At 40.1% G+C, this 27,888-nt stretch overlaps 1 protein-coding gene across 4 annotated transcripts in view; it reads right to left on the reverse strand.

The window, feature by feature from the left end:
- arhgef7 (Rho guanine nucleotide exchange factor 7) overlaps window positions 1–27,888 on the reverse strand; it is a 147,913-nt gene that overhangs the window by 108,476 nt on the left and 11,549 nt on the right. For 3 of the 4 annotated variants that reach the window (XM_062975448.1, XM_008107000.3, XM_008107004.3), the window contains one exon: window positions 13,448–13,534. The exons of the other annotated variant lie outside the window; for it this stretch is intronic. In XM_062975448.1, coding sequence (XP_062831518.1) covers window positions 13,448–13,534 — 87 coding nt within the window. The remainder of the gene's footprint in view (window positions 1–13,447; window positions 13,535–27,888) is intronic. 4 annotated transcript variants of the gene reach the window in all.

A 27,888-nucleotide genomic window follows, 5' to 3' on the forward strand; every position in this document is an offset into this window, starting at 1 on the left:
TGTATTTAAAAAAATAGCCAACTCTAAGATTTTATGTAAATGCAATGCAAACCAAAAAACTTCAACCTTCACTTTTTGTTAAACGTCGATGGACAAAGAACATTGAAGTCCAATTTTAGCAGGAAAGGACTATTTAAATGAATGGCACTTATTAGTCATCCTTTACCAATCAATTTCCAGAGTCTAGCTAGACCTAAAAGGAGATTTAGTTGAGATATGTAAAAAGCATCATGAAATCCTAATGCTAACAATTGGAGAAAGGAGAGGTATAGGAAGCCATATTTAGAGTAGAATGGTTAAATTAAGTCCTTTCAATTTCAATAGGTTTACTCCAGATATGACTCATCCTAGAGCGAGCTTTCTGAGTTTTGATGTAAGACTCAAAGTACTTTATCCAGAAAGTACTTAAAACTAGTCACTCTGCCAAAAAGTCTAATGAAGCATTTTATTTTTCTCTTTTCCCTTTTTTTTAATATTGCAGAGCAAACACCTCCATAAACGTCCAAAGCATTTTTTCTGTACTAAGGAAGATTTCCCACTATTCCCCACCTTGTTTTACACACCGTAAAGTCTTCAAAAAGCACTTCTTTAAACTATAATGTATAAAAAACCAGTTTCTGCACTCACACCACTGGGGATTAGAACATCCACGCTTTTCCTTAGCTAACATGAACAGACAGGAAAACACAAATGAGCAACCATGTTTTATAAACTACATGCCCAGTAACAAGGTAGTCTCCTGTTTTTTCAAATAGTAAGATTCAAACACACATCACCTGTATTTTCAAAAACCTTTAAATAAGGGGAAAGCATGAAAGTTCCCCAAGTCTAAAGAAAAGCACTCCAATACCATTTAATAGACAACTTCTTGTCTATTAATATTATTTATAAATAGTAGATTTGCAAAACAGTCAGGTAACAAAATAATCTCTAAAAAGCGGATAAAAGTCAGTATTTAGCCTCACCTTCATTGTGGGTTTGCACTGAAAAAAAATAATCCACCAAACCAGTCAGTTAAAAGAAATCAAGAAAAACAGGATGTGAAGAGGCTGATGTTTCCTGCTAGAATGAGACTATCTAGGATATACTGGGAGCCAACTGACTGGCTCATCCAATCCCTAGTCTACACAGGACAACAGGAAATCAAACAATAGGATGACAAATGTGGGATAGGGAAAGAGGCATCCGTGCATATAATGGTTTTAAGGATCTGTTTTCCTGTCATGTAAATATTTTAATACATAGAATAGTGAACATATACAATAGATAAAAATTAACTAGTTCACAAATATGGAAATTAATGTACTATTCGGAATTTCCATATGCAAAAAAACTATTGTGGATTCAACCCATCCATAGCCTGAAAATATCCCACCAAAATAAATTCCAAAAAAGGAAACCTTGATTTTGTCTTTTTACATAATGAACACTGTTTTACTACACAACATATATATTGGGACTTGAGCACCCATGGATTTTGGTATCAACACTGGGTTCTGGAACCACACCACAGCAGATATTTAAGAGCTTGCTATAATTTAAAATAATTTATCATAATTTATGTGGCAACATTAGCTCCCTGGTTATATGTTTGTTCTATTGTATAAGAATTATTGTAAAAATAAGGACTCTGGGAGCTATACATTTTTAAAAGAACTTTTCCAAGCTCTAAAAAAAACAAGTAATATGTGACCAAGAAAAGCAGCTGCTCCTCAGGTAGCCAGATCTCTTCCCAGGACTCTGGAGAAATACTGTCAGTATTTCCAATACCAACTTCATAAAATGGATTATAGGCAGTTCCTGAGTTACAAGCATCATACATACATACGACACCCTAGTGAGACAATATAAAGTCAGAGGAAATCTATCCCTGGGAAGGGAAATTCACTCTTGGGAAAGCTATCATAGGAAAAAGGTGTCTCCACTGAAGCTTTCTCAGCAATCCTTGTTTTCATGACAACCCAAAATTCTGAAAGTCTAATTGTCACAGGGACAGAATGTGAGGTGAAAATCTTCTGGACAGGGACCCAGACAGCAAAACAATTGCTATATGGCTGTTAACCCTTCTCTTTGCTGCCCAAAACTTTTTTAAAAATGGCTGGAGTTACACTTAAAAATGTACCTCTTCTGACTTACATGCAAATTCAACTTAAGAATAAACCTACAGCATCTATCTTTTTCATAACTAAGGGATTGCCTGCATTTGGACCAGCTATGACTTTTTGATTCCAACAGGCACTGGCAGGTAAATACAGAGAAGTGCAGGCTAGCCATAGAGATGATTTACCATACTGAGAGGCATGGTCCTGCTGAAACAGAGCATACCTTACTATTTGGCAAAGTAGGACAGTTCCCTGAGGCAGTATATTATCATAAAAGGCAGTGAACGATTGTTTACTTTGTGGATTGTTCTGCATCTGGTAGATTATTTTGCCTGGTTTTTCTGTACCTTGACAGGACTTTTTCACCTGCATTCAGCATGTTCCCAGAGAAATGGCGATTTTAGCTGTGTTCCTAAAGGACTTGTCTTTAAGACATGTTGGGTTCAATCCACAGCGTGTATCTCAAGGCCTCTGCATACTTTTTACCAAGGAAAGGCAATTTCCCTCTTTTCCACTCTCCTGAAGCCTCCTGAACATGTTTATCCTGAATTAATATTTACCACAAGTTTTATCTATCCACAGTTTCATTAATTCACTTTGGCCTCCTGTACAAGTTACACCATCTTTTTAGTACAGTACTTCCATCATTCATCCCATTGAAAATAATAGGTTTCGCTATTATATGTGATTTCATGAGAAGTCTAGGAACATATCCCCTATTGATATTGGGGTCATACTGTATACCCAAATAAATACATGTATGTGTAGACTTAGTTTATTGCTTTGGTAAAGGCAAAGGTTTTCCCCTGACGTTTAATTGTGTCCGACTTTGAGGGTTGGTGCTCATCTCCATTTCTAAGCTGAAGAGCCGGCAATGTCTGTAGATGCCTCCAAAGTCATGTGGCCAGCATGACTACATGGAGTGCTGTTACCTTCCCATCACAGCAGTACCGATTGATCTACTCACACTGACATGTTTTCAAACTGCTAGGCTGGCAGGAACTGGGGCTAATAGCAGGAGCTCACCCTGCTCCCCAGATTCAAACCACCGACTTTTTAACCAGCTGTGCCAAATATCAGAAAATATGAGATTCTTTTCAAAAAGAGTGAAAAGGGAAAAGATAATATTTTCTGTTCCTTAAAACCTATCTATTCTACAGTATGAAGAAAACAGTTTTATCTAGCTTCATGGCACACATCACCTATTTCTCCAAGAAACTATATAAGAGGTCCAAGCAGGACATGATCCCGCTCCTTTTCCAACAACTCTACAGGCTATAAAAAGTAGATTATTTGATTTGCATACGAACAGGCACACTTCTGCTTGTGTTGCATTCCCCCACCCCACGAGCATCATTGATCTCCTGAACTGTCAGGCAGTAGACCATTCAAAATTATTCAGCCTCTTCAGCTCTTCAGACAGTGGAAATGGTGGTAAGGTAGTAAAGAACAAATATCCATGTGAGCCACATGACATGTCTCACATCCCATAAATTGTTCAAGACAACGATGCTTAGTATCGGAGTAGGAACTCCTTCAGCTTCCAAGGGCTTTAAAGATACTATGAATGCTGAGAAATCGAATAGAAGGTGGCCAGTCAACACCAGTGATATTTATTCAACAGACATGCCACTGCGGTTTGAATGAAGTGAATAAACCCCCATACAACACATACAATAGTCTTAGACATTCTCAGTTCATGGATAGGAGAACTGAGACCGGACTATCTCTGTATGATAGAGACTGAAATTTGAAAGTGGCTGAAGAAGTTAAAACACACATTTAGAAAATCTATAGGGACTGTGCTTTAGTTCCTGTCCCATCAGATGTGCAGGATGACAGTGATGCTGCAAAGGACAGGGAATTAACAGAAGAGTGATAAACACATTGCCCAATGGAGGCTGAAATGCCCAATGGAGCATAAAGTGAGAAAGGTTCAGGAAATCTATATTTTTCCTTGTAGCTGGATAACACAGTTTTTGCTCTCAAGTTTTCCTCCTTAATATGTCACAAATGTACTAGATGGATAAATACTCTCAGTGTACTATGGAGAGAAACAAGTGTATTTTGTTGTCACATGTTATCATGGTCCCTACACATTCAGTACACATAACAGTCACACAGCCATGGCATGCAGAACAATTTCAAAAGCAACACAGGTACTAAACATGGGGACAGGGAAAAGTGCAAAGTGCTCAACAACAATGGCATCCTTATATCTTCACAGAGAAAAAGTAGTCTGTGTACAAACACTTCAAAGGAAGAAATTTCAAGATCTTACACTTATATTTAGGATTATCTTCAACTACCCAACACACCCTACATAGTTATTTCAGGATCAGCCTGCCATCTCAGCTCCAAAGTACTACAGATCCTCAAGAATTGGACCACCACACTTTCCTAATTATGTGCCCAATTGTAACTGAATCTCTGTAGTTATTTTTACTACAGCCTGCCCTGGTTTTTATTGCTTTTTCTGAATTTTGGGTTGTAATGCATGTTATTATTTATTGTATTGTTAAATTGTGTTATGATATGTTGTTTTATATTCTGTTATATTATATGGTTTTGGGCATGGCCCCATGTAAGCCGCCCCGAGTCCCCGTTGGGGAGATGGTGGCGGGGTATAAATAAAGTTTTTTTTAATTATTATTATTATTATTATTATTATTATTATTATTACATGGTAATGGTCACCAAGCCATACGATACAGGAAATTTTAAGCATCTTCTCTCATCACTATTTAATAGTTTACAATTATTTAATATTTCAAGCATTACCATTTTTCAAAATATTTAATTGCACTGTAAAGCAGTGATGAAAATTAAGATCAGAATATTAAAGTATCTCATTATGAGCCATGCTGGATAGGATCGATAGAAGTAGCAATCCCAACAATATCCAGAAAGCTGTTTATTCTGCAGTCCTGTTATAAAGCATCCTCATCTAGACAGGTACAGGATATTTTAACAAAACCAATTAACTTTCTAGAAATGAGAGTGCAACCGGTCTCAATTCCAAACAAGCCTCCCTTTCCTTCCAAATATCTATGCCCTTTTCTAACATTCGATGTTTCAAAATTGTGCCACCTAAAGAAAATGCTGTCTGAAAAGATTAGGCTTGCATCCTCCTTCTCCCTGCTGTATACTTTCCTATGTAAAAGGATTTTGCATTTCTACAGAACAAAATTTAGTCAATAAATTCATGCTTACAGCCTAACAAAACACCCCAGAGAGTCCTTTATAACTTTAATGAGAATGAAGTCAAAATTAAAACAGTACGTATTTTGGGAGTTCTGGTAATTACAATTCTGTAAACACCGATAGTCCTCTTTTATATAAAATTCTCAATAACCTCACTCCCCAAACTATAACTTTCAGGATTATTTTGCATAAACAGTGATAAATATATTCCTGATGTTGCTTTCATCTTCTCATGTACATCACCAATTTAACCTTCATGTCAAACAGTTATTTAGCAACCCATATCCGCCTGATGTGTGTCTGTTTCCATTCTACATGTTTGCTTTAACGTCCAAAAGTATTTTACAACTTGTATTGAAACATGTCTTCCTTATGACAGGGACAGACTACCCAACTATACACTATATAAACTTACAAATTAACACAGCAAACTATCTCAGGGTGGAACAATAAATATAGAATCTCTATGTAGGGTTGTACCTGCATCAAAGTCAACCTCATTACGGTATCTAGACTGTGAACTGGTAAGAAACTACAACTTAAATATAATACAAAATAGGGCACTGGTACCTTTTCCTTAACATTGTCTTCAGCTATGCCAATGTGAGTAGATCAATAGGTGCCGCTCTGGTGGGAAGGTAACGGCGCTCCATGCAGTCATGCCGGCCACATGACCTTGGAGGTGTCTACGAACAACGCTGGCTCTTCGGCTTAGAAATGGAGATGAGCACCAACCCCAGAGTCAGACATGACTGGACTTAACGTCAGGGGAAACCTTTACCTTTACCTATTCACTATTCGAATTTAATTTACAGATTAAAATGGAACATTCATGGTACTAAACCTCTTTAAATTTCACAGACACCAAAAAATATTGTACTGTTTCACAAATCCACACAACACTGGGGAAAATAACACATTCTTATCTCTTTTTGACTTTTTTACAAGTTGTAAGAACTCATTCTGCATTTTGTATTTGATGTTCAACTGATTTTCTTAAAATAAAATTTTGGCTAACAGTTTTGAATTTCTTTATCTCAACAGAAAGACAAGATGCCAACAAGATGGCAAACAACCTACAATATGTCTTCAAACAGCACTTCCCTCTCAGCATATTAAATTAAATATTGCTTATGCCCAGAATCAGTCATTTCGCTTTAAACACAGAAACAATTATTTAACAGGCAGGAGAGCAATCCACATTACTCCCTTCAACAGAATTAAAATAATTATATTTTTAAAAATCATATTTGTATTTCCCCTAAAGATCCATGGGATTCTAGACTTATGCAAACAATATAAGAGGTTCAATTGGCTCATGTTACTACTGTTGTCCATAAGCTTGCTTCAACAAGTTTGAAAGAACGAAAGTTATCATTCTATGAAGCATAGAAGGTATAATTCAGGGTTCAAAGAGCTACAGATATTGTTCTAATCTATTTTCTATCTTTCCATAATATTCTGGCCAATGGTAACTTTCAGAGAGATATACACACACCCCAGTTCTGGGATAATGGATCAAGTAAGCAATATCAGACTACTATGTTCTAATCAAGCATAATTTATGAAAAATTATTAAATTGTAAAACTTACTAAAATTGAGAGAATTTTCTAAAAATTTACAAGTGTTGTAGCTCTGAGATCTATTAAAGAGTCATGAACCTAATGGAAACTTAAGGTGCTCAAGGCAAAATGCTATGTCAAACAGCTGTGTAAGGGAAGGAGGGAGTCAGAGGAGTTCATCATGAGTCATTGGCTATGACTCAGCAAATAGGTGTCACTGCCAAAAGAATGGGAAAAGATATGGTTCTAATAAAAGAATTATATACACACAGGAAATATCTGTCCTGTTGTCATTACAGAAGTATTACAGTTGGCCTTCCACATTTGCAAGTTCGGCTTTAGCAGTTTTTATTATTTGCAGATTTGATTAAAACTTGCTCTCTAAGAAACTCTTGGACCTTCTGGAGGGCCTTGAATATAGAGTTGTGTTGGAAATCTTAGAAATTTTTAAAAATAATTTTTATTGAAGGGGTTTTCAAATGGGGCAGGTAAAAAGCTTCACACTGGGCGAAACTAGAAGAAGAAAAAAGGAAAGTGAGGGGGGGAAGAAAAAGGAAAAAAGTACTTCCTTTCTTCTTTATAGTGGGGGATCAGCTCATCTCATGTTTGAATGTCTATGTTTCTCATGTCATTGTTTACTTTTCTGTAAATGCTTCAATCTTCTCACACTCTTTCAGATTAGAATCTTTAACTTCTTTTCTTTCATCCATTCTTTAAAGGGGGATCAGTCAGTTCTTTTTCTAACCTTGCCCTGTGATTTAGCTATCAGGGAGGTCAGTTGATCCATGTCCATGATGTCCAGCATCTTTTCAATCCACTCCTCTTTTGTTGGTTTTGTTTCTGCCTCCATACTCTTACATAGATAATTCTTGCTGTTGTTGTGATGTAGGTAGAAAGCTTGTCTTTATTCAGATTCCAGTCCATGTTCGTTATTCCTAACAAAAAATATTTTGGTTTTAGGGGTATTTTTGTTTTTAGTATTTTTTGGTTTAGTTGATGGATTCCCTTCCAGTACAGTCTGGCTTTATCACATGACCACCACAAATGATGGAAAGTTCCTTCAAATTTCCAACATTTACCGTTTAAATTTTGCCGGTTTATGTGGAGTCATGTACTACTGATGCATCATCTTAATCCAGTTTTCTTTCAAATCGTATGAATAAGTGTAATTTATTTTCCTCTTCCAAATTGATTCCCATTCTTCTAAGGTTATTGTTCTGCCAATGTTCTTTGCCCACTTTGTCACACACTCTTTAACAGTTTCTTTCTCTGTGTTCCATTCAAGCAATGTTTTATAAATCTTGGTGACTGTTGTCTGTCCTTCTTTCATTATCTTGTCCCAAGGTGTTGTTTCTGCTGCAAAGCCAACTTTTTTGTCTTTTTTGTAATATTCTTGCATCTGATGGTATTGGAACCGTGATATGTTGTCAAACTGAATGCCTAATTCTTTCTGAGTTTTCATGCATAGTACCCTGTTTTCTTTTGTCAGTATGTCCTTGTATGTCAGCCATACATTCCATCCCAGTTCTCTTCTATGGCAGGATTCTAAGGGTGAAATCCAAAGTGGTGTCTTACTGTAGAATCCTTTTTTATATTTCTCCCAGATCTTAAGTAAAGCTAAACGTATAAAATGATTACCGAAATTTTTCTCAATACTTTTTCTGCCGTACCATAGGTACGCATGCCAGCCTGCCCTTAGGTAATGGCCTTCTAGTATTAATATTTTTTATTTTTGAGGAATGTCCAATCTCTGATCCAGTCTAAACCACAAGCTTCAAAATATTATTCTAAATTAGTTAGTCCCAGGCCCCCTCTGCGCCTATCATCAGTCAGGTTAGTAAAGCTTATCCTTGGTTTTTTGTTTTTCCATATAAATTTTGTTATGTCTTTGTTCCATTCTTTGAATAACTGCGACTTTCTGACTATTGGTAGATTTTGGAAGGTATACAGCATTTTGGAGAGGATATTTGTTTTTACCGCAGCTATTCTTCCTAATAATGACAGTTTTAAGTGGGACCAATTCGACAGACTTTTCTTAATGTCTTTCCATTTATTTTTGTAGTTTTCATGTAACAGCTGCGAGTTTTTGGCTGTGATGTAAATGCCTAAATACTTTATTTTATTTATTTTATTTTATTGGTTACTTCTAAGCTGGTAACTTCTTTTAGTTTCTCCTTTTTGTCTTTGGATATATTTTTCATTAAGATCTTCGATTTTTCTTTGTTAATTTTAAAACCTGATACTTTCCCAAATTCATCTATTTTTTCAAGCCATCTTTGGATGTTAGTTAATGGGTCATCCACGGTGTAGATTTCTTGAGAGATGTTCACTTTTGAGGTGGTCTTATGCCCTTAGCCCAGCAAATTGGAGAGCCAACTGTAATTACGACAGCATACCACAGTTAAGAAAGTATCTAGCAGAGACGCTCATTTTTACTAAACTCTTTTCACACCTGCCCGTCCCCCATTCTTCTTCATCCACAATATAGCTAAAACTTTTTTAGCAGCATCAGCATTGGGTGGGTGGTGAGGGACAGTTGGAGAAACTCAGACTTTTCTTGTTAAGTTGCAGTACTCTCTCTGTATTAAATAATGCAATGAACCAATCCACTATACTGGAAAAGAGCAGGATTTCACTCTAGCTGAGCCTACTAGACCCGTGTGCGTCTGCCTACAGCAGGCAAAGTAAACGGCACCTGTCTTCAGAATCTCCTACTGAGCACATGAAAACAGAAAGAAAGGGAGAAAATATGATAAGCCTGTTTCAGTATCTACACGCAGTATGTCACAAAAACATAGATCTATGCTTGTCCACCAAAATGAAAATTTTAAGAAAAGTGGAGACTAGTGAAACAAAAAAGTCATCCCTCCTTACAGAGATGTTCAGTTTACCTGAACTGGTTGTTTCATTTAGCATATGCATATTGTTAATTAAAATAAAAGTCTGCTGAAACATGTTCAACTTCTTTTTGTGGAATAGGAACCTGTTTCTATTATTTGCATGTTATATCTTCCTATGCTACCAAATCTTCTGTTAAAGAAATAATGACTTGGATCACGTTTACTTTGTTAAAAGAAGAAACAACAAAGAAGTTGTGAAGAATCCAAAATGAACCAAAATAAACTCCAAATAGTTTTAATTCAATGTACAGGTCAGTGTTTTATATTCCTAAGTGGTATATAGTTATATACCAATATGCATGTTGGTAAAATTCAGCTGCCTACGATGGATTTGAGAATACAGTGCTCCCTTGCTAATTTGTGGTTCGGGTTCCGCAGATTCGCTATTTCGCGGATTTTCCCATCCGGCCCGCCGTCCCCTCACAGGCACAAAAGTACTCAGTTTGAGGCACGTGACCCGGCACGTGCTTCCTCCTCAGCCGCCTGCAAGCAGCGCCAGTAGGCCCTGCCTGCCCCTCATTGCCTCAGGAACAACAAGAAATATAGTACAGTACATTAAAAGAGGAAAAGAAGGAGGAAGGGAGGGAGGGAGGGGGTATATTTATTAAAATAAATAGAGTGCCGCTACTTCGCGGTTTTTCACTTTTCATGGGCAGGCCTGGAACCTAACCCCCGCGAAAAGTGAGGGCACACTTACTCTATTAGTAAGGGTAACATCATGTGTTACAATACACAGAATATACATAGCACAAAGACCAGGGGGTCCCCAAACTAAGGAAAAAGACAGCAGGTGCAGCAACCATGAAAGAAATAAGACATTAAAAATATTTATCTTCTTTTCCTTTCCGTTCCATCAAACAGCCATAGGAAATGGAGAACTGCTAGCACTGACTACCAACAGGATTCTGGCCACAGGTTCCAAAAAACCCTCCTCACTCACTCACTCACCCACATGTGCCCACAAAAGGCTAAGAACTACACCAGCCCTGGAACGAACACAAGCTACATTTCCTGGGAGAAGCCAAGAGTCACTCACACCTCACTTTCTATCCTGGCCTTATTGATAGCCACCAGGACACATTAAGCACCCTGATGGTTAGAGCTGTTTGGCAAGAGAATATGCTGCCTCGGCATGTGGTGGAGTTTCCTTCTAAAGAGCTTTTTAAGCAGAGGCTGAATGTCCATGAGTGCTTTGACTGTGTGTTCCTGCAGGGCAGGTGGTTGGACTGGATGGCCCTTGTGGTCTTTTCCAACTCTATGATTCTAAGAGGCACTAGTTTAATTCCAAATCCTCCCACACATAGAGAGAGTGTTCTATAACACTGCTCTGTAAATATTCATTTGCAATTTGTGGATTAACAGAGAATTGTGATTTGCAGAGAAACAGAGCACTGTATTTTGAAAGATACTGGAAAGTACTTTAGTAGGATTTATATATGTGTGGAATGTTCAGGGTGGGAGAAAGAACTCTTGTCTGTTTGGGACAGGTATGACTGCTTCAACTGGCCACCTTGATTAGCATTGAATGGCCTTTCAGCTTCAAGGCCCAGCTGCTTATTGCCTGGGGGAATCCTTTGCTGGGAGGTGTTAGCTGGCCCTGATTGGTTCATGTCTGGAATTCCTCTTTTTCTGAATATTCTTTTATTTACTGTCCTGATTTTAGTGTTTTTAATACTGGTAGCCAGGCTGTTCATTTTCTAACTGTTGTTCATTTTCATGGTTTCCTCCTTTCTGTTGAGATTGTCCACATGTTTATGGGTTTAAATGGCTTCTCTGTGTAATCTGATGTCGTGGTTGTTGGAGTGGTCCAGCATTTCTGTGTTCTCAAATAATATGCTGTGTCCAGGTTAGTTCATCAAGTGCTCTGCTATAGCTGACTTCTCTGGTTGAGTTAGTCTGCAGTGCTTTTCATGTTCCTTTATTGTGTTTCTTCATCAGCTTTCCTACCATACATTAAGGGAACAACTGAACATTCCACAGATATATAAATCTCACTTGCCTAGTTTCCAACAGACCTCACAGCCTCTGAGATGCCTGCCATAGATGCAGGTGAAATGTCAGGAAAGAAGAATTTCCTCACTGTGAGAGCTGTTCAGCAGTGGAACTCTCTGTCCTGGAGTGTGGTGAAGGCTCCTTCTTTGGGGGGCTTTTAAGCAGAGGCTGGATGGCCATCTGTCAGGGGTGCTTTGAATGCAATTTTCCTGCTTCTTGGCAGGGGGTTGGACTGGATGGCCCATGAGGTCTCTTCCAACTCTATGATTCTATGACTGCTTCTGGAACATTTTATTTATTTATTTATTTATTTATTTGTGGTATTTATATATCACCCTTCTCAACCCCGAAGGGGACTCAGGGTGGTTCACAGTATTGGCAACAATTCAATGCCCTTGATAAAAAAGAGTATAAAATATCAAAGTTGACCTTCCCCTAATAAAACATTAAACATTATTAAACACATCACATAAAATAACATCATATATCACACAAAGACATAGCCATTGTCTGTAAACAGTCCTGAGTTTGAAAGCACTTTCAACATTCACTTTAACTTTTTTTTTTCGTGTCAGGAGCAACTTGAGTCGCTTCTGGGGTGAGAGAATTGGCTGTCTGCAAGGACGCTGCACAGGGGACGGCCAGATGTTTTGATGTTTTTACCATCCTTGTGGGAGGCTTCTCTCATGTCCCCGCATGGAGCTGGAACTGATAGAGGGAGCTCATCCGCACTCTCCCCAGGTGGGATTCGAACCTGGCAGCTTTCAGGTCAGCAACCCAACCTTCAAGTCACTTAGTCCACTACGCCATCTGGGGATTCCTGCTTTAACTTTAAATATTCCTATGATGGGCCGAACGCCTGGTTCCACAGCCAGCTCTTTAGCTGTCTCCTAAAGGTCTGGAAGGAGGGGGCCGATCTCACTCGGGAGGGAGTACGACAGCCATGGGGCCACCACTGAGAAGGCCCTTACCCTCGTCCCTACCAGTCGCACCTGTGAGGCCGGTGGGGCCAAGAACAGGACCTCCCCAGAAGATCTTAATCTACATGGCCATACAGCCCAGAAAACTCACAACAACCCAGTGATTTTGGACATGAAAGCCTTTGTCAACACTCTGATCACAACCTGTGTCTGAGGCTGAGAGAGGGTGACTTGCCTGAAGTTTTCTGTGCTCTTGTGGTTCCTTGGAAGACTCAAAACACAAAACTGTGTTGAGGCCACTTAGGAAATATGGTTGGCAACCCAAACATTGAGTTTTCTTGGTAAGTTGTGTTCAGAAGAGAAGCTTCCCTCTGAGGCTGAGAGGCCTGCCCAGCGCATTCCCACAATGAAGACCAAGGGTGCATCTCCACTGCAGAATCAATGCGGTTTGGCACCACTGGAATCCTGGGAGGTGTAGTTTGACATGAGTTTAAGTCAGACATGGCAAACTTTGGTCCTCCAGGCTTTAGCGGCTGAGGGGAAAAGGAAAGGGCCCGAGGCTGTCAGGAATGGTGGGAGTTGGAGTCCAAAACACCTGGAGGGCCCAAGTTGGCCCATGCCTGCCACCAGACTTCCGACAGCATGGAGTCCAGGCCCAGTTCCTGGCCCAGTGAGGACGCCGCCTCACGCCCATGCCTTGCCGCCAGGCGTGCCCGACGTGCGGGCAGGTAGGTAACGCGTGCACCCGGGCATGCCCCTCACTCACCTCCAGGCGCAGGGTGGCTCCGCAGGCGCGCAGGAACTCGCGGATGTTGCTCAGGCACTCGGCCTCGGTGCGCGGCTCCGGGTAGACCTGCAACAGGAGAGGAGAAGGAGGGGAAGCGCGGGGCCGGTGAGTCGCGGCAGGACAGGCAGGGGACCCAACCGCTCTCCCTCCGCCCGTGCGGGAGGCTCGCACCAGGAAGTAAACACCGAGGCAGGAAGTGACGTTCGGACGGAGTAGTAGTGGGAGTCCTGGTCCTGCCCGCCTCCATCCCCCGCCTCCTCTCGTAACTGACGAAGGGTGGGAGAAAGAACTCTTCTCGGCCCGAGGCAAGTGTGAATGTTGCAATTGGCCAGCGTTATTAGTATTGAGTGGCCTGGCAGCTTCAAAGCCAGGTAATTAAAGAACAACTCTCAGAAGACGGGAACTCCAGACAAGAAACAATCACGGCCAGCTAACACCTCCCAACAAAGGAATCCCCCAGGCAGGAAATAGCCAGGCTTTGAAGCTGCAATGCTAACCAAAGTGGCCAATTGCAACATTCACATTTGCCTCAAACAGACAAGAGCTATTTCTCCAGGACTTTCCACAGATATATAAACCCCACTTACTTAGTTTCCAATATACCTCACAACCTCTGAGGATGCCTGCTATTGATGTGTGCGAAACGTCAGGAGAGAATGCTTCTAGAACATGGCCATACAGCCTGGAAAGCTCACAGCAACCCAACTCCCATGATTCTATCTATAGCAGTGGTTCTCAACCTGTGGGTCTCCAGGTGTTTTGGCCTACAACTCCCAGAAATCCCAGCCAGTTTACCGGTTGAGAACCACTGATCTATAGCATTTAGCCGCGGCAGTTAATGTGGTATCCAGCTGCATTGATTGTACAGTGTAGCTGCATCACCATTCTTCTAAGTAATCACAATTATATACATAACAACTAGTATAGGAGGCTTATAGAAGGTTGCTATTTTCAACAATTTTTAAATATATTTCTTGTCTGGTAATACTGTTTTGGCAAATCAGGTCATAACTATGAATTCAAGTTTGCTTCAGTACTCCAAATTTATTGGCCATTATTACAGTAGAGTCTCACTTATCCAACATTCACTTATCCAATGTTCTGGATTATCCAATGCATTTTTGTAGTCAATGTTTTCAATACATCTATCTTATGTCCCTGTTCCCCGTGGTTTTTATTCTTATCTTTTTCTCACCCCAAGTTTTAACTGAGTGTTCATGTGGCCCGCCCTGTTATATTGCTTTTTTATTATGTGTTGTACTGTACATGATTATTTATTGTATTGTTTAACTGTATTATGATATGTTGTTTTTATATTTTGCTATATTGTATTGTCCTGGGCATGGCCCCATGTAAGCCGCCCCGAGTCCCCGTTGGGGAGATGGTGGCGGGGTATAAATAAAGTTTTATTATTATTATTATTACATCGTGATATTTCGGTGCTAAATTCATAAATACAGTCATTACTACATAGCATTACTGCGTACTAAACTACTTTTTCTGTCAAATTTATTGTATAACATGATGTTTTGGTGCTTAATTTGTAAAATCATAACCTAATTTGATTTTTAATAGGCTTTTTCTTAATCTCTCATTATCCAACATATTCACTTATCCAACATTCTGTCGGCCCGTTTACGTTGGATAAACGAGACTCTACTGTAGTAGTATTATATTTATTTATTTATTTATTTATTTTATACCCTGCTTTATCTCTCAAAGGAGACTCGAAGTGGTTTAACATAAAAGCATTAGCATACAATTTAAAATATACAAATTGCTCAGGGGTTTAATGAAGCTGGGGGGGAGGGGCGCATGTGCCTCCAAGCCACCCTGAACTGCCAGTCCCCCATCCAAGTCCTAACCAGGGCTGACCCTGGTTAGCTCCCAAGATCAATGGGATCTGTGCCTTTAAGGTACAGGTGGATGAAAATGTTTGGGACCAGAAGTGTTTCAGATTCTGAAACACCTGCATTTGCACACACATTTGCTGTGGTTAGGGGCACAGGGCCCCCATGAAAGTAAAAAACCGCAAATTTTAAAATGGCAATTTGTTTACATGAAGTGACATCTCTCTAGGAATCTCTAGATCCTTCCAGTGTATGGTAAACATCCTCCTGAAGTGGAGCATAGAATTGTACTGGAAGACCAACAGGTGTGTATCAAAGTGTCCTCTGTAGGAATCCCTAGGACGCGGAACAATGGCTTCAAACTTCAGGAAAGGAGATTCCACCTGAACATTAGGAATAACTTCTTGTGAGAGAGAGCTGTTAAGCAGTGAAACTCTCTGGCCTGGAGTGTGGTGGAGGCTCCTTCTTTGGAGGCTGGGCAGCCATCTGTCGGGGATGCTTTGAATGCAATTTTCCTGCTTCTTGGCAGAATGGGATTGGACTGGATGGCCCATGAGGTCTCTTCCAGCTCTATGGTTCCTCCATGACTATGGTCAGCTTTCAGTGGAGTCACATTGGAGTGCCACCCAGATCAGAGCTTTCCAAACATTTCACATTGGTGACACACTTTTTAGACATGCATCATTTCGCAACACTTCGCAATTCACTTTTACTAGTAAACCAATGGTTAAACCAGCCCCTTATATGAGATACAGACATGATCATAAATTGTAATAATGAAATCTATGGGGACACAACGTATCTCTTCAAAAAATATATATTTTCCATAGACTGAGGTTTCTCATTACGTCAGCAACATTGCTCTCTTTCGGTCTTCTTCCTTTCTCCTCATACACATGCCACGTTTTTTTCCAGTGACATAACAAAAGGGCTCCTTCACCTAGCAACTGCCTTTGTGGTACAAACAGAAAGATAAACGAACATACATACTTTGACTTATGTAGATATAGATATTGCATCTAAAATTACCTTCAAGCTATGAGTATAAAGTATACATGAAACATAAATTAATGTCATGTTTAGACTTGGGTCCCACTTCCCAATTACCTCATTATGTATGTATGCAAATAAAAATCTTCCAAAATCCAAAACACTTCCAGTTTAAAGCCTTTTGGATGAGGAACACTCAACCTAGATTTTGGAATTCCAGACAAAGTGCTGCTCAACCTATATTTAGGTATTAATGAAGCTACACCTGTTGAATTTCGAGGGAAAAAAATTAAAGTAGCAATACTGAGCCGCCTCATCTTGAATAATAACAAGATTGGGCTGATTTGGTTATTGTTTCATTTCTTTCAATTCCTGCACCACCCCAGTAATAGTACTACTCAGATCTGGCTCACAGAAGTAGAAATTTTGCCCAGAACAATTTGGCAGCCAGTAGAACTTTGTTTGTTGCAGGGGCAGTTTCATGGTCCCTATAACTGTCCCAATTAACACTCAGGCTTCAGCTTTTTGTATTAGCTTTAATTATCTGTACACTCTTCATGGGCAGCCTGTTTAAAATAATCCAAAAGGGATGTAAAGAAACCATGGCTAGATCAAATGTCCACATGTGCATTTGAAAACCTGTCAGTGGTAAATATTTTATGGCCATTTCTTCTGTTTCATCTACTATTTTACTTCATAGTTTAAAGATAACTGAACTTTTGTTTTCCATTTTCATTCATTTCAAACCCTTTTGGAAGACTTGCTCTTTGCAAAACTGAGTAATGAAGGGTAGTGCATTTACTTCACATTATTTATAAATTATAACATTACAAATAATGTTAAATACCACCCTTCATTGCTCTAATTTAATATATGAATGTGTGTGTGTGTGTGTATTCACACACATACATATCTATATATATAAAAGGGTAATGAAATTTCGGCCTAGGACAAAACAACAAAACTACACATCCCAGAAACACTAAACTTGGCAGCACAACCCCTCATCCATGCCTCTACGTTCATACAACAAAAAGCTCCAGCTACTCCAAAAAACAGCCAGGCTTTGAGACTGCAAGGCTATTCACTGCTACTCCACCTGGCCAACAAAGGATTCTCATAAGCCACAGCAACGCATGGCCGGGCAAAGCTAGTACATATATAAATGAATAACACTCTGAGCACAGGAATGGTCTAACACAGTGGTTCTCAACCTGTGTGTCCCCAGGTGTTTTGGTCTACAACTTCCAAAAATCCTGGCCAGTTTACCAGCTGTTAGGATTTCTGGGAGTTGAAGGCCAAAACTTCTGGGGACCCACACGTTGAGAACCACTGATCTAACAGCTAGTGGTGCTAAAAAGAAATGGAGATGGACTTGCACTAGAATGAATGCAGTTTGACACCCCTTTGAACTTCCATGGTGCAATACTATGAATCAAATGGTTTTTAGTTTGGTGAGGCACCAGCAATATTTGGCAGAAAAGATAGTGTAAAGCTATAGCTCTCATGATTCCACAGCACAGAGTCATGGCAGTTAAGGAGGCCCAAAGGTTGGGAACCACTGTTCTATAGTGTAGATGCACTCTGTGCATGTGTGTCCCCAAGAACTGTGCAGATTGTAGTCTAAGAATTCTTCAGTAGAGATCCCTTTCCATGTACTACATTTCACAGTGTTCCTCACAGCAAGGGAGCAATTGTTAAATAATTTATGTCAGCATGGTGGACTGCATGTCCAAATAAGAACTCTGCTCCCCAAATTTCTAATAGTATTTCAAAATACAATCCAAAGAAATGTATATTAAAACACGAATAAAAATTAAAAAGTATTATATGACAATAGTTACAATGGCGAGAGGAAATTTAGTACCTTTACTTCTCAGTCAGCAAGAATACTTCTCATTGATTATTAAAAACATAGACCCAAAAGAAGAGCAACAAACAGAGAAATTTCATCACCAAAGAAGGTTAATACAAGACAACTCTACATGACAAGTTGATAAAATGTTATTGAAAGACAGCTCTTACAGGCAATCAGTTTCATCACAGTTTTACCATGCATCAGTATCTGATTAACCTCTTTAAAATTTAAACATCCCCTTTCCCTTTCGGAAACTGAAAACTTCGGGGCAAGAGCTGTGCTCTTTCTTCCTTTTTCTTAACCATTATATGCTCAGTGTACCCATACAACACAGTTCAATGCAGTGAAAGTGCATTATATGAGTCTACACTGGCTACATAATGCAGCTTCAAAACATTACATGGCAGTGTAGAGGGGGCCACACATGCACACACCAACTAGGCTCTAACAGTGGCTCAGTCTCAAGGCTTGTACAATTACTTTTACAAAAATAATCCATGCAGCTCGAAAGCATAACCCTCCAAAATTTAATGAAAAGTTAACTCTTTGCTATCTCATTATTTCAAAGCAACTAAACATTTTAGTTTAATTAAAAGCAGATTACAATGTTGCAGGCCTGTGATACAGCCAATAATGGGGCCATATATACACTACAAAAGGGATAGAGTCATCCCTTACTGTGTTGTATTTGTAACACAACTCTGTTATGCCCCAGTTAATGCAAAAAGGAAACCTCAACATTGTAGTGTACCTAGTTATTTCCAAGCCCTGCTCCAATTTCTGATAGGAAGCAGTAGTGTCCAAGGGACTCCCAAATAGTCTACAGCAAAAATCAGCAAACAGTTGGCATTTGGCCCCTTAACCCAGACATCATGAAAGCTGGCCTTAAGGAGGAAGCTTCAGTTTGCCGTTCTCTGAGCCACCCGGACAGCTGGTGTTAAAATTAATTTGAAGCCCATTCAAGAAACGTTCATATGGCCAGCTTTCAAAGAATTAACATTGTAAACCATAGTTAATGTGAACCATTATTCTTTGAACAGACCAAACACAGCTGTCCCAGCCAGATTATGCCCGCCATGAGCGCACATAAATCTCTACAGAAGGCTGCACATAGCAGCTATTGTCAGAGAAAAAGACCATATGCGTAATAAATACGTAAGCCACGCCTTGTGTCCCAAATGGAAAGGCCCAAGATACCTCTGAACAACTGTCACAGTGGACACATAACGAGCTCCTTTATGATGGATTGGGAAGCAAAACTGCAATGACATGATAGTAACTTCCATTCTAATGCCCGCTGCCAACACAGGTCAAAGACACTGGAATAACCTGCAACTATAATCTTTACCTTGCTATCAGCTGTTATTTTCTCACTGATGCACACGTTTCTTCTCTCAATTTCTATGTATTTTACACCTAGAAAATGCCACATCCAGGGCTATATAATATTTTAAAAAAAACAAGACATACATGCCATAGAATCCACATCCTAGTCCAGTCTGTATGTTTAGCTGTTATCAAGTAATGCATCTTTTTCCCTACAATTCGTGCTTCCTTTGGAGAAAGACAATTATACATGTTTCTGGAAAGGTGTCAAGTGCTGTGAAGCTGAGATCTAGGGTTCTACACTGTAGAAATAATGCACTTTGACACCACTTTAATTGCCATGGCTTAGTTTTATGGAATAATGGGAGTTGTAGTTTGGTGAGGCACCAACACACTGGGAGAAGGTAAAAGTCCTTGTAAAACTAAAACTCCTTTGATTCCATAGCACTGAACCATGGCAGTTAAAGTGGAGTCAGTTTGCCTCTTTTTCATTCAAGTGATCATGCTACCAAAAGCAAGCAACTTTTTATTTTGGTAATGCTCCTACTCCAAAACTAATGCATCACTAGTTGAAATGTTTCCAAGCTCACACTGCTGGTAAAAACAGCTCCATCTACTGTTGAGGTTTGCAGACTGGGGATGTGGAGGGGGGCAACAGGTATATCTCACAATAGCAAGGCACTAAAGGCTAGGTAAAGGTAAAGGTTTTCCCCTGACATTAAATCTAGTTATGTCCAACTTTGGAGGTTGGTGCTCATCTTCATTTATAAGCCGAAGAGCTGGCGCTGTCTGTAGACACCTCCAAGGTCATATGGCCAGCATGACTGCATGGAGCACCGTTACCTTTCCGCTGGAACGGTACCTATTGATCTACACACATTTCCATGTTTTCAAACTACTAGGTTGGCAGAAGCAGGGGCTAACAGCGGGAGCACACTCTGTTCCCAGGATTCAAACAACCGACCTTTTGGTCAGCAAGTTCCGCAGCTCAGTGGTTTAACCTGCTGCGCCACCAGCTACTGTTTTATTAAGAAATACCGGCAGTCCGCAGGCAGAGCCTTAGGTTTTTCATATGAATCCTGCCTCTGCTTTCCCCTTGTGCATAACCAGTTCCTCTTCTCTGTGTCCCTGCTCTAGTCCAATTGTAGGCTAGGTAGCAATATAAAACTCCTTGTTAACATGTTTTATTTATTCTTCTAAAATAAGAAAAGTGGATTCTTGATTATCCTTACTTTTTTGTGGGGGGGAATCCTTGACATTGTTTCTTTGGGCCTTCTCATATTTTAGTGACACATTAAATGCAGTCCCAAGTTATGAACAAGATAGGACCTGTAGGTCTATTCTTAAGCTCAATTTGTATGTAAGTCAGAACAGGTAAATTTTTAGTGTAACTCCAGCTAAAATATTTTTAAGGTTTTGGATAGCATAGGGAAGGGTTAACACACCTGTGACATTTGTTTTGCTGTCTGTGTCCCTGTTCAGAAGATTTCACCTCATTTTCTGTGCCTAAGACAACTGGATTTTGAACATTTTGAGCTGTCGTGGAAACAAGAATTGGTGATGAAGCTTCAGTAGAGACATCTTTTCCCCATGATGATTCTTACAAGGGTGAATTTCGCTTCTTAGGGGTAGATTTCCTCTCAGTTCTACTTGTCTCATCCCCGGTCTTAACTCTGAGTCATATGTAAGTGGGCTGTAACTTGTGGACTGCCTGAACAATGATCTGCAAATGACCACCGATAGTCAACAGGGGTAAGTGTGCTAAGCATGTGTGTTCAGAATAAAGGAAATAGAAATAAGGAAATAGAAATAAGATCTAGCTCCCCAGCATAGGAAATACAGTCTCACTACGGTTAGAACAGAATATAGAGAAACAGAATAGTTTCCAATTGGCAAAAGGATCAGTCAAGGCTGCATTTTCTCACCTTATCTGTTTAAGTTATAGAGCCACTGGTGACACAGTGGGTCAAACCCTTGTGTCGGCAGGACTGCTGATCGATAGGTCAGCGGTTCGAATCCGAGGAGAGCAGGTGAGCTTCCTCTGTCAGCTCCAGGTCCCCATGTGGGGACATGAAAAAAACCTCCCCAAGGATGGTAAAACATCAAACATCCGGGCATCCCCTAGGCAGCGTCCTTGCAGACAGCCAATTCTCTCACACCAGAAATGACTTGCAGTTTCTCAAGTCACTCCTGACACAAAAAAATCTGTTTAAGTTGCATGCTGAACATATCATACTAAAGCACGCTTAGACTCAGAGGATGAAAACATGAAAATTGAAGGAAGGAGCATCAATTTAAGATATACAGGTGACACCATACTACTAGCAGAAATTAATAGAAGTCTTGGAATGATTCCTGAAAAAATGTCAAGGAAGAATGTGCAAAAGCAGATTTATAGTGGAATATTAAGAAAAACAAAAATAATGACTACAGATTATTTCCTTTAGAGTGAAATGATGAAGACATTGATTTCCTGTAACAAGCCTCACTTATTTATCAGAATGGAGGCTGGGCCAAGAAATCAGGAAAAGGCTGAAACTTGAAAGGCCAGCTATGAAGGAACTAAACAAGAGCCTGAAGTGCAAAGATGTAGCACTGAATACTAAAGAAGGGAGTGTCCATGTCACAGTATTTCATTTGTGAGAGCTGGACAGTGAAGAAAACTGTCCGAAAGAAAATCAACTCATTTGAAATGTGGGGCTGGAGGTAAGTTCATCAGATGCTAAGGACTGCTAAAAATAATAAATGGGTCCTAGACCAAATCAGGCCTGATATCTCACTAGAAGCCAAAATGATCAAATTGAGACTTTTATACTACAATGTTATCATGAGAAGACATGATCTGTTAAAACAGGCAATAATTCTTGGAAAGGTAGAAAGCAGTAATAAATAAGGAAACCCACAATATAGATAGATAGACTTAATCAAGGAAGCTATAATCCCCGAGTCTGCAAGATTTGAGCAGGGTTATTGATGGTAGAGTGTCTTGGGGATCTCTCATCCATTTGCCATAAGTCAAAGTCAACTAACATCCAACAACTGCAGCTTCAAACACACACAAACCATATTTTTGCATCAGGATTTCTTTCTGCAGGATAAGCAAAAGATAAAATCTTTTCAACTTTTTATAGCACTAGCAAGCTCTAGATAACATAACCTTCTAGTTTGCCTCAAATCTAGAGCAACCAAGAAAGGGCTGGAAGAGGGAGCAAAGGGAGCATGTCTTCAAATGCTCAAAAGAATGTTGGGAAGCCCAAAATAAATGCCACAGTGATGACCGTCACCCCAGCTTTCAAATTGATTTGAAAACGCAGCGGAGAGTTCCGTGGATTGCTCACCAAAGGAACGGAACGGGACCGCAGCAGACTATTATTAAGAGATCTTTTTTTATTTCACTTTCCCCTTCCCTGAACTATGTAACAAAATCCCCCAATAAAAGTAGCATTTATTTTAACAATAACACTCTCTATCTGGTTATTTTGTATCTTTTTCTGACTCCTTCCTTTGCCTGCAATTTCTCTCTCTCTCGCGTCCCTTTAACTCCGGCTGAGGTTCTCCGCCATAGATTAACATGGCGGACGATATAAATTGGCTCATATCTCTATCAAAATTACCCCTAGAACGCTCCTCTTTTAGACCTAACCCTTTCTAAGGCTCCTGACTCGAAGACAACCAGCGGAACCAGAATCGGTCCAGTTTTCGGCACCTCAACAGCTGACTGTCAAACGGGACCGACGGCTCCTTTCAAGCCAAACTGCTGCCTTATCCCGGACTTTCCTCTCCCCGCGGCCCGCGGAATGGTTTTAAGAGATCCCTAGCCCCTTTCTGTGAACTGGGGATGGGGGGGGATCGCTCTCTCGCTGGGGAAACATAGTTCTCCAAGAACCCTTACCCTCTCTACAGCTGCCAGGGGGTGCCCAGACGGGTGCCCTCCACATGTCACTCATACTTTCATGATTTTATGAAGGAGAAGAACACTCTTCCCCAGACCTACCCCTGGACTTATGAAATCCTATACTTCCAAAGACTGCTACCCACATGTGCCCCTTTCCCCATGCCATCTCTACGAATTCCTCCCATCACAGATGAACTCTTTTTCCTCATGTATCCATGAATTTTCATATTCTATGTACTTGGACACTCTCATGACTCGCTGTTGTATGAACTTCTAACCATTGGGCTAACTTCATGAATTGTGAAATCATGCTGCCAGAACTCCACTTCTCCCCAGATGTTGTATCAAATGTTTTCTATTGTTTATATCATTCATGATTCCCCTTTATGCAATGTCACCCACCTTTATGGATTCTCCTTTATTTCCTTGAAATCTATCTACCTGCCTATATGTATTTGTACTCTTTGGGATCCCCGGAAAATATGTATTTTCCCAGCAGGGTTTATGTTCCAACTTTATTTTAATTTTCATTCTATCCCATATAATTGTCAAATCATGAAATCAAATGGGAAATATTATGACCCCAACGTGAACTCTAGCCCTATGACCCAGACCTCCCTTCCCAAAAACAAAAGGATAATCTGCCACCGTTTAATCCAATCTCATTCCGATCGCATGGACAATATAGGGCTTGAGCCACCAGATTCCTAAAGGTGACTCGGCCCCAAGGCAAACATTGTCATATCCCAGGCCAGGGCACCTCCTGTGGAGCCCGTCAATGACGGCTCATCACCACCCTTCTTTACTTCCCGTCTGACACCCCCAAGACATATCTAAAGACTTGTGAACGTGACAGGACCCCGGACATCCTTGATGGGTGCCATTAATTCCTTTAGAAATCGGCTGGGCCAGAATTAATCTGATATTTCCTGTCCTGTCACCTCATTGTTTCAATAGCTCCCGCCTCCTCCTCTCTGATTGGCCCGAGGGGGGACAAAAAGCGGCTCCCCATTGGGCCAGCAGAGCAAGGCGGGAAACGAAAGCCCGCCTCGTTCAACCTCCCAGCCTATCCACGATCAGATGGGCGGGGAAGCGGGGCGGGAAATTCAAAGGGCTGTCAGACCGAAACATTGTATAAATATGGCTTTATTTGAAACATATGTTACGCTAGTAGATTGAATGATCGCTATTAGCGTCCTTTTCAGCTGAATTGCTCAATAAAAACTCCTTGGCGGATTTTCCTTCATCTTTGGCGGACCTTCTTCATTTCAGGCTTCAGGTTGTATTGCGGCTTATATTCTCCTTTTGGCTTCGCCAAGGTCCGTTCCCTCAGGACCGGGTCGGGTCTCTCCTAAAGGGCCCGATCCCCTAAAGTGCGGTCGACAACAACAGGAATGTAGGCTGTCAACATCCATTCCCCACAGCCTCTTGTCACCCTGATAATGTATAGTGAGGCGAGGCAATGATGCCATACCAATATTATATTACCTTGCTTGTTCTGTTTCACTGGCTACTACCTGCTGGGAAAAGCTAACTAAATGTCCAAATGTCACATATCCCCCATCCCCATAGTACAAGCAAAGTACCAGGATGGTAGCCCCTATGTAGCTCTCCATTACGCAGCCGAGGACTTTGTGTACTCCAAAAAGACTTTTACCTGTAGCCTATATTTCTTCACTACTACTACAACTACTATTATCAGGTTCTGCAACATCTTCCATTCAAGGGTCCTTATGGGACAGTCTTGCAGAGTGAAGAAAAGGCTCCTGCATCCAAAAAAAGCTCTGTCTGGACTGTGACCTGTAGCCACGTTTACAGAGATCTCCCAACTAATAGACTACTGAAGCTATTCTGACTGTTCCTTACAAGGAAAGGTTCTTTCTTGGCAAGGCTCCAAAAGCTTAATTCAGAACAGAAATTTGCACTTCATGACTTCTCTCTGAAACAGCAGCCCAACCCTGCGTATGTTTATACTTTACGCCCTTACTCTCTGAGAACCTTGCATATGGTTTACATGTGGTCTACCACTCAGGCAGGTTAATGGAACAGGCTTACTTGCTTCAAACAAAGCAGAATGAAAGACTTCACAGTTCATTCTTTCAAACGTTTTCAGAAGCCCCATAATAGGACTTATTTTTATGCAGACATGAATACTTATTTTAACATTTATAATCTGCCTTTCCCCCTGTTTTTATTTCAAAAATTAAATACAAATTGAAACCTCACCCAGAATACAAAAAACATTATCACCCACAATATCAAGAAGACAAAGAAACAGGTAAGCTCTATTTAGGTAGGTCAGAGGGCACTTCTATATTGTAGAAATAATGCCGTTTTACAACACTTTAAAAGCCATGGCTCAATACTATGGTATCATGGGATCTGTAGTTTTACAAGGTATTTAACCCTCTTTGCCAAAGAATGCTGGCATCTTACCAAGTAACTGTTAAAGTGGTGTCAAACTACATTAATTCTACAGTGTCAATGCAGCCAGAGATGGAGGACATGTGGACCTTCTAGATATTGCTGTACTGCAGCTCCCCTCATCCCTGGCTACAGTACAAACAGCATTTAGAGATATGTATGTTTCATAGCAACGTGGTAGATCAGTGGTCCCAACCTGTGGGCCGCAGCCCAGTAGTGGGCCACGAGAACAAAAATCTGGTCCGCGAACCTCCTTCCTCTTTATTTATTTATTTATTTTCCGCTCCGTTCCACAGAACTGACAATTGCATTGGATAGACCACATCAGCTTTAGATTATTAAATATAGTTTTCTGTGGACAAGCAGATGGCGACTACTGGATGGCATGCGTTCTGTATCAGAAACTAGAGCTGATGTGATCTATCCAATGCAATTTTCTGATTCAGCACCCCAAATAACCAAACCAAATCTAAAGTTGACCAAAACCTTTTCCATAACCCTTTTGGTACTAATGTTGGAGGGTAGTCTCTGGTCAAAGTGGTCCCTGGTCTAAGAAAGATTGGGAATCACTGTGATAGATCATCACAACCCAGAATAGTATAATGCCTTGATGTAAACTAGACAATATCACTACCACCATCCAATGGTTTTATTCTATTTTTAAAAGAGAGTACAATAACTGAGAGTATAGAAGGGGGGGGGGAGAGAGAGAGACTGAGAGAACCAAATGATGTGAGAAGGAATAGAATTGCACATTATAAATAAGCATAAGGATGATGCTAAATTTGGAATGTCAAGGTCAAGCTGAAAACCTGTCATCTTTCTCTGCTCCTTAGTATAATTTTATCATGTTGTTGTTGCAATTGCACATTGATGTACAGTACATGGCACTGTACAAAAATAAAAGAGCCATCTGTGCCAAAGGCACACAATCTATTTTTTAAGCAATCTATTTATTTTATAAATACAAAAAAGTAGTCTAAATATATATAATCAGAATATGCAAAACATGGGTTCAAATATTATATCAATTGTAACAGAAAGTTCAGCCTGATAGAAACTCAGAAGTGAAGTGTATCAGGGTTAACGGTAAACCTTGGGCTTGGAAAGATTTTTTAAAAATTTTATTGTGGGATATATATATATATATATATATATATATATATATATACGTACACACACAGAGACATTCAATCTTGATGTTCCACAATCAAAATACCAATATTTTTCCCCAATCCCGCCACCTCCCCCTTATCACCCATGAACTTATTCTTTCATAATACGAGGGTACAAAAATACTATTGTATATTTATACTTAAGTATAACTAAGCATGTAAATGTCCCCCTCTTTGAAGACTATTGTCCTATGCAAAAACAAAATGATAGTCCGCCAATATCATTAAAGACCTTGACTAATCTTCAGTAGACCATGAACAAGTTAATTTGATGAGTATTTCTAGATAGGAATTCCATAAGTACTGTGCCAACACTGTTAAAGTCTTGTACCTACAAGCAGTACAAATCCATCCAGACTCTGGCATCCCCCCTCATGGATGAACTGAACCACGGAAAATAACCAATAAACAAAAGACTGGAGGCAGAGCTTCAGTTTTAAACTAGCACCTTGGATTGCTCATGAAAAATAACTGGCCTTTTTATCAGACAAAGTTATTAAAATCATGTAGGAGAGGAAAGGTGACATGTCAAAGGCTTATATTTTATCTCAATGTTATGCTATTGTCAATTAATATGGTACTGAGGGATCTCAATGCAGGCAGAGGCTGCTCCTCCTAATGGCCAAATTAGGATTATGTTGGGTGTAGAACACCTCTATGATTTAAGACCCAGTCCATTACTCCCTCATGCTGGAGTTTCCCCAGTTGTAGCAAAATTCAGCTATCTTCAAATCCAGGAAAGATCTACATAGGAGGATAATGCTTTGCTTTGAAATTGTTTTCAGTTTAAATGGATCAAGAGAGAGCTCAGTCAGAAAATGTCCAGAGATTAAAACCATTGGTTTCCATATCCCACAAGCAATGTAATTTTTTGGAAAGGGTTGCTGTAATAAGCCAATTAT

Source organism: Anolis carolinensis, chromosome 3 (assembly GCF_035594765.1).
Source record: "Anolis carolinensis isolate JA03-04 chromosome 3, rAnoCar3.1.pri, whole genome shotgun sequence".
Lineage (NCBI taxonomy): Eukaryota > Metazoa > Chordata > Lepidosauria > Squamata > Dactyloidae > Anolis > Anolis carolinensis.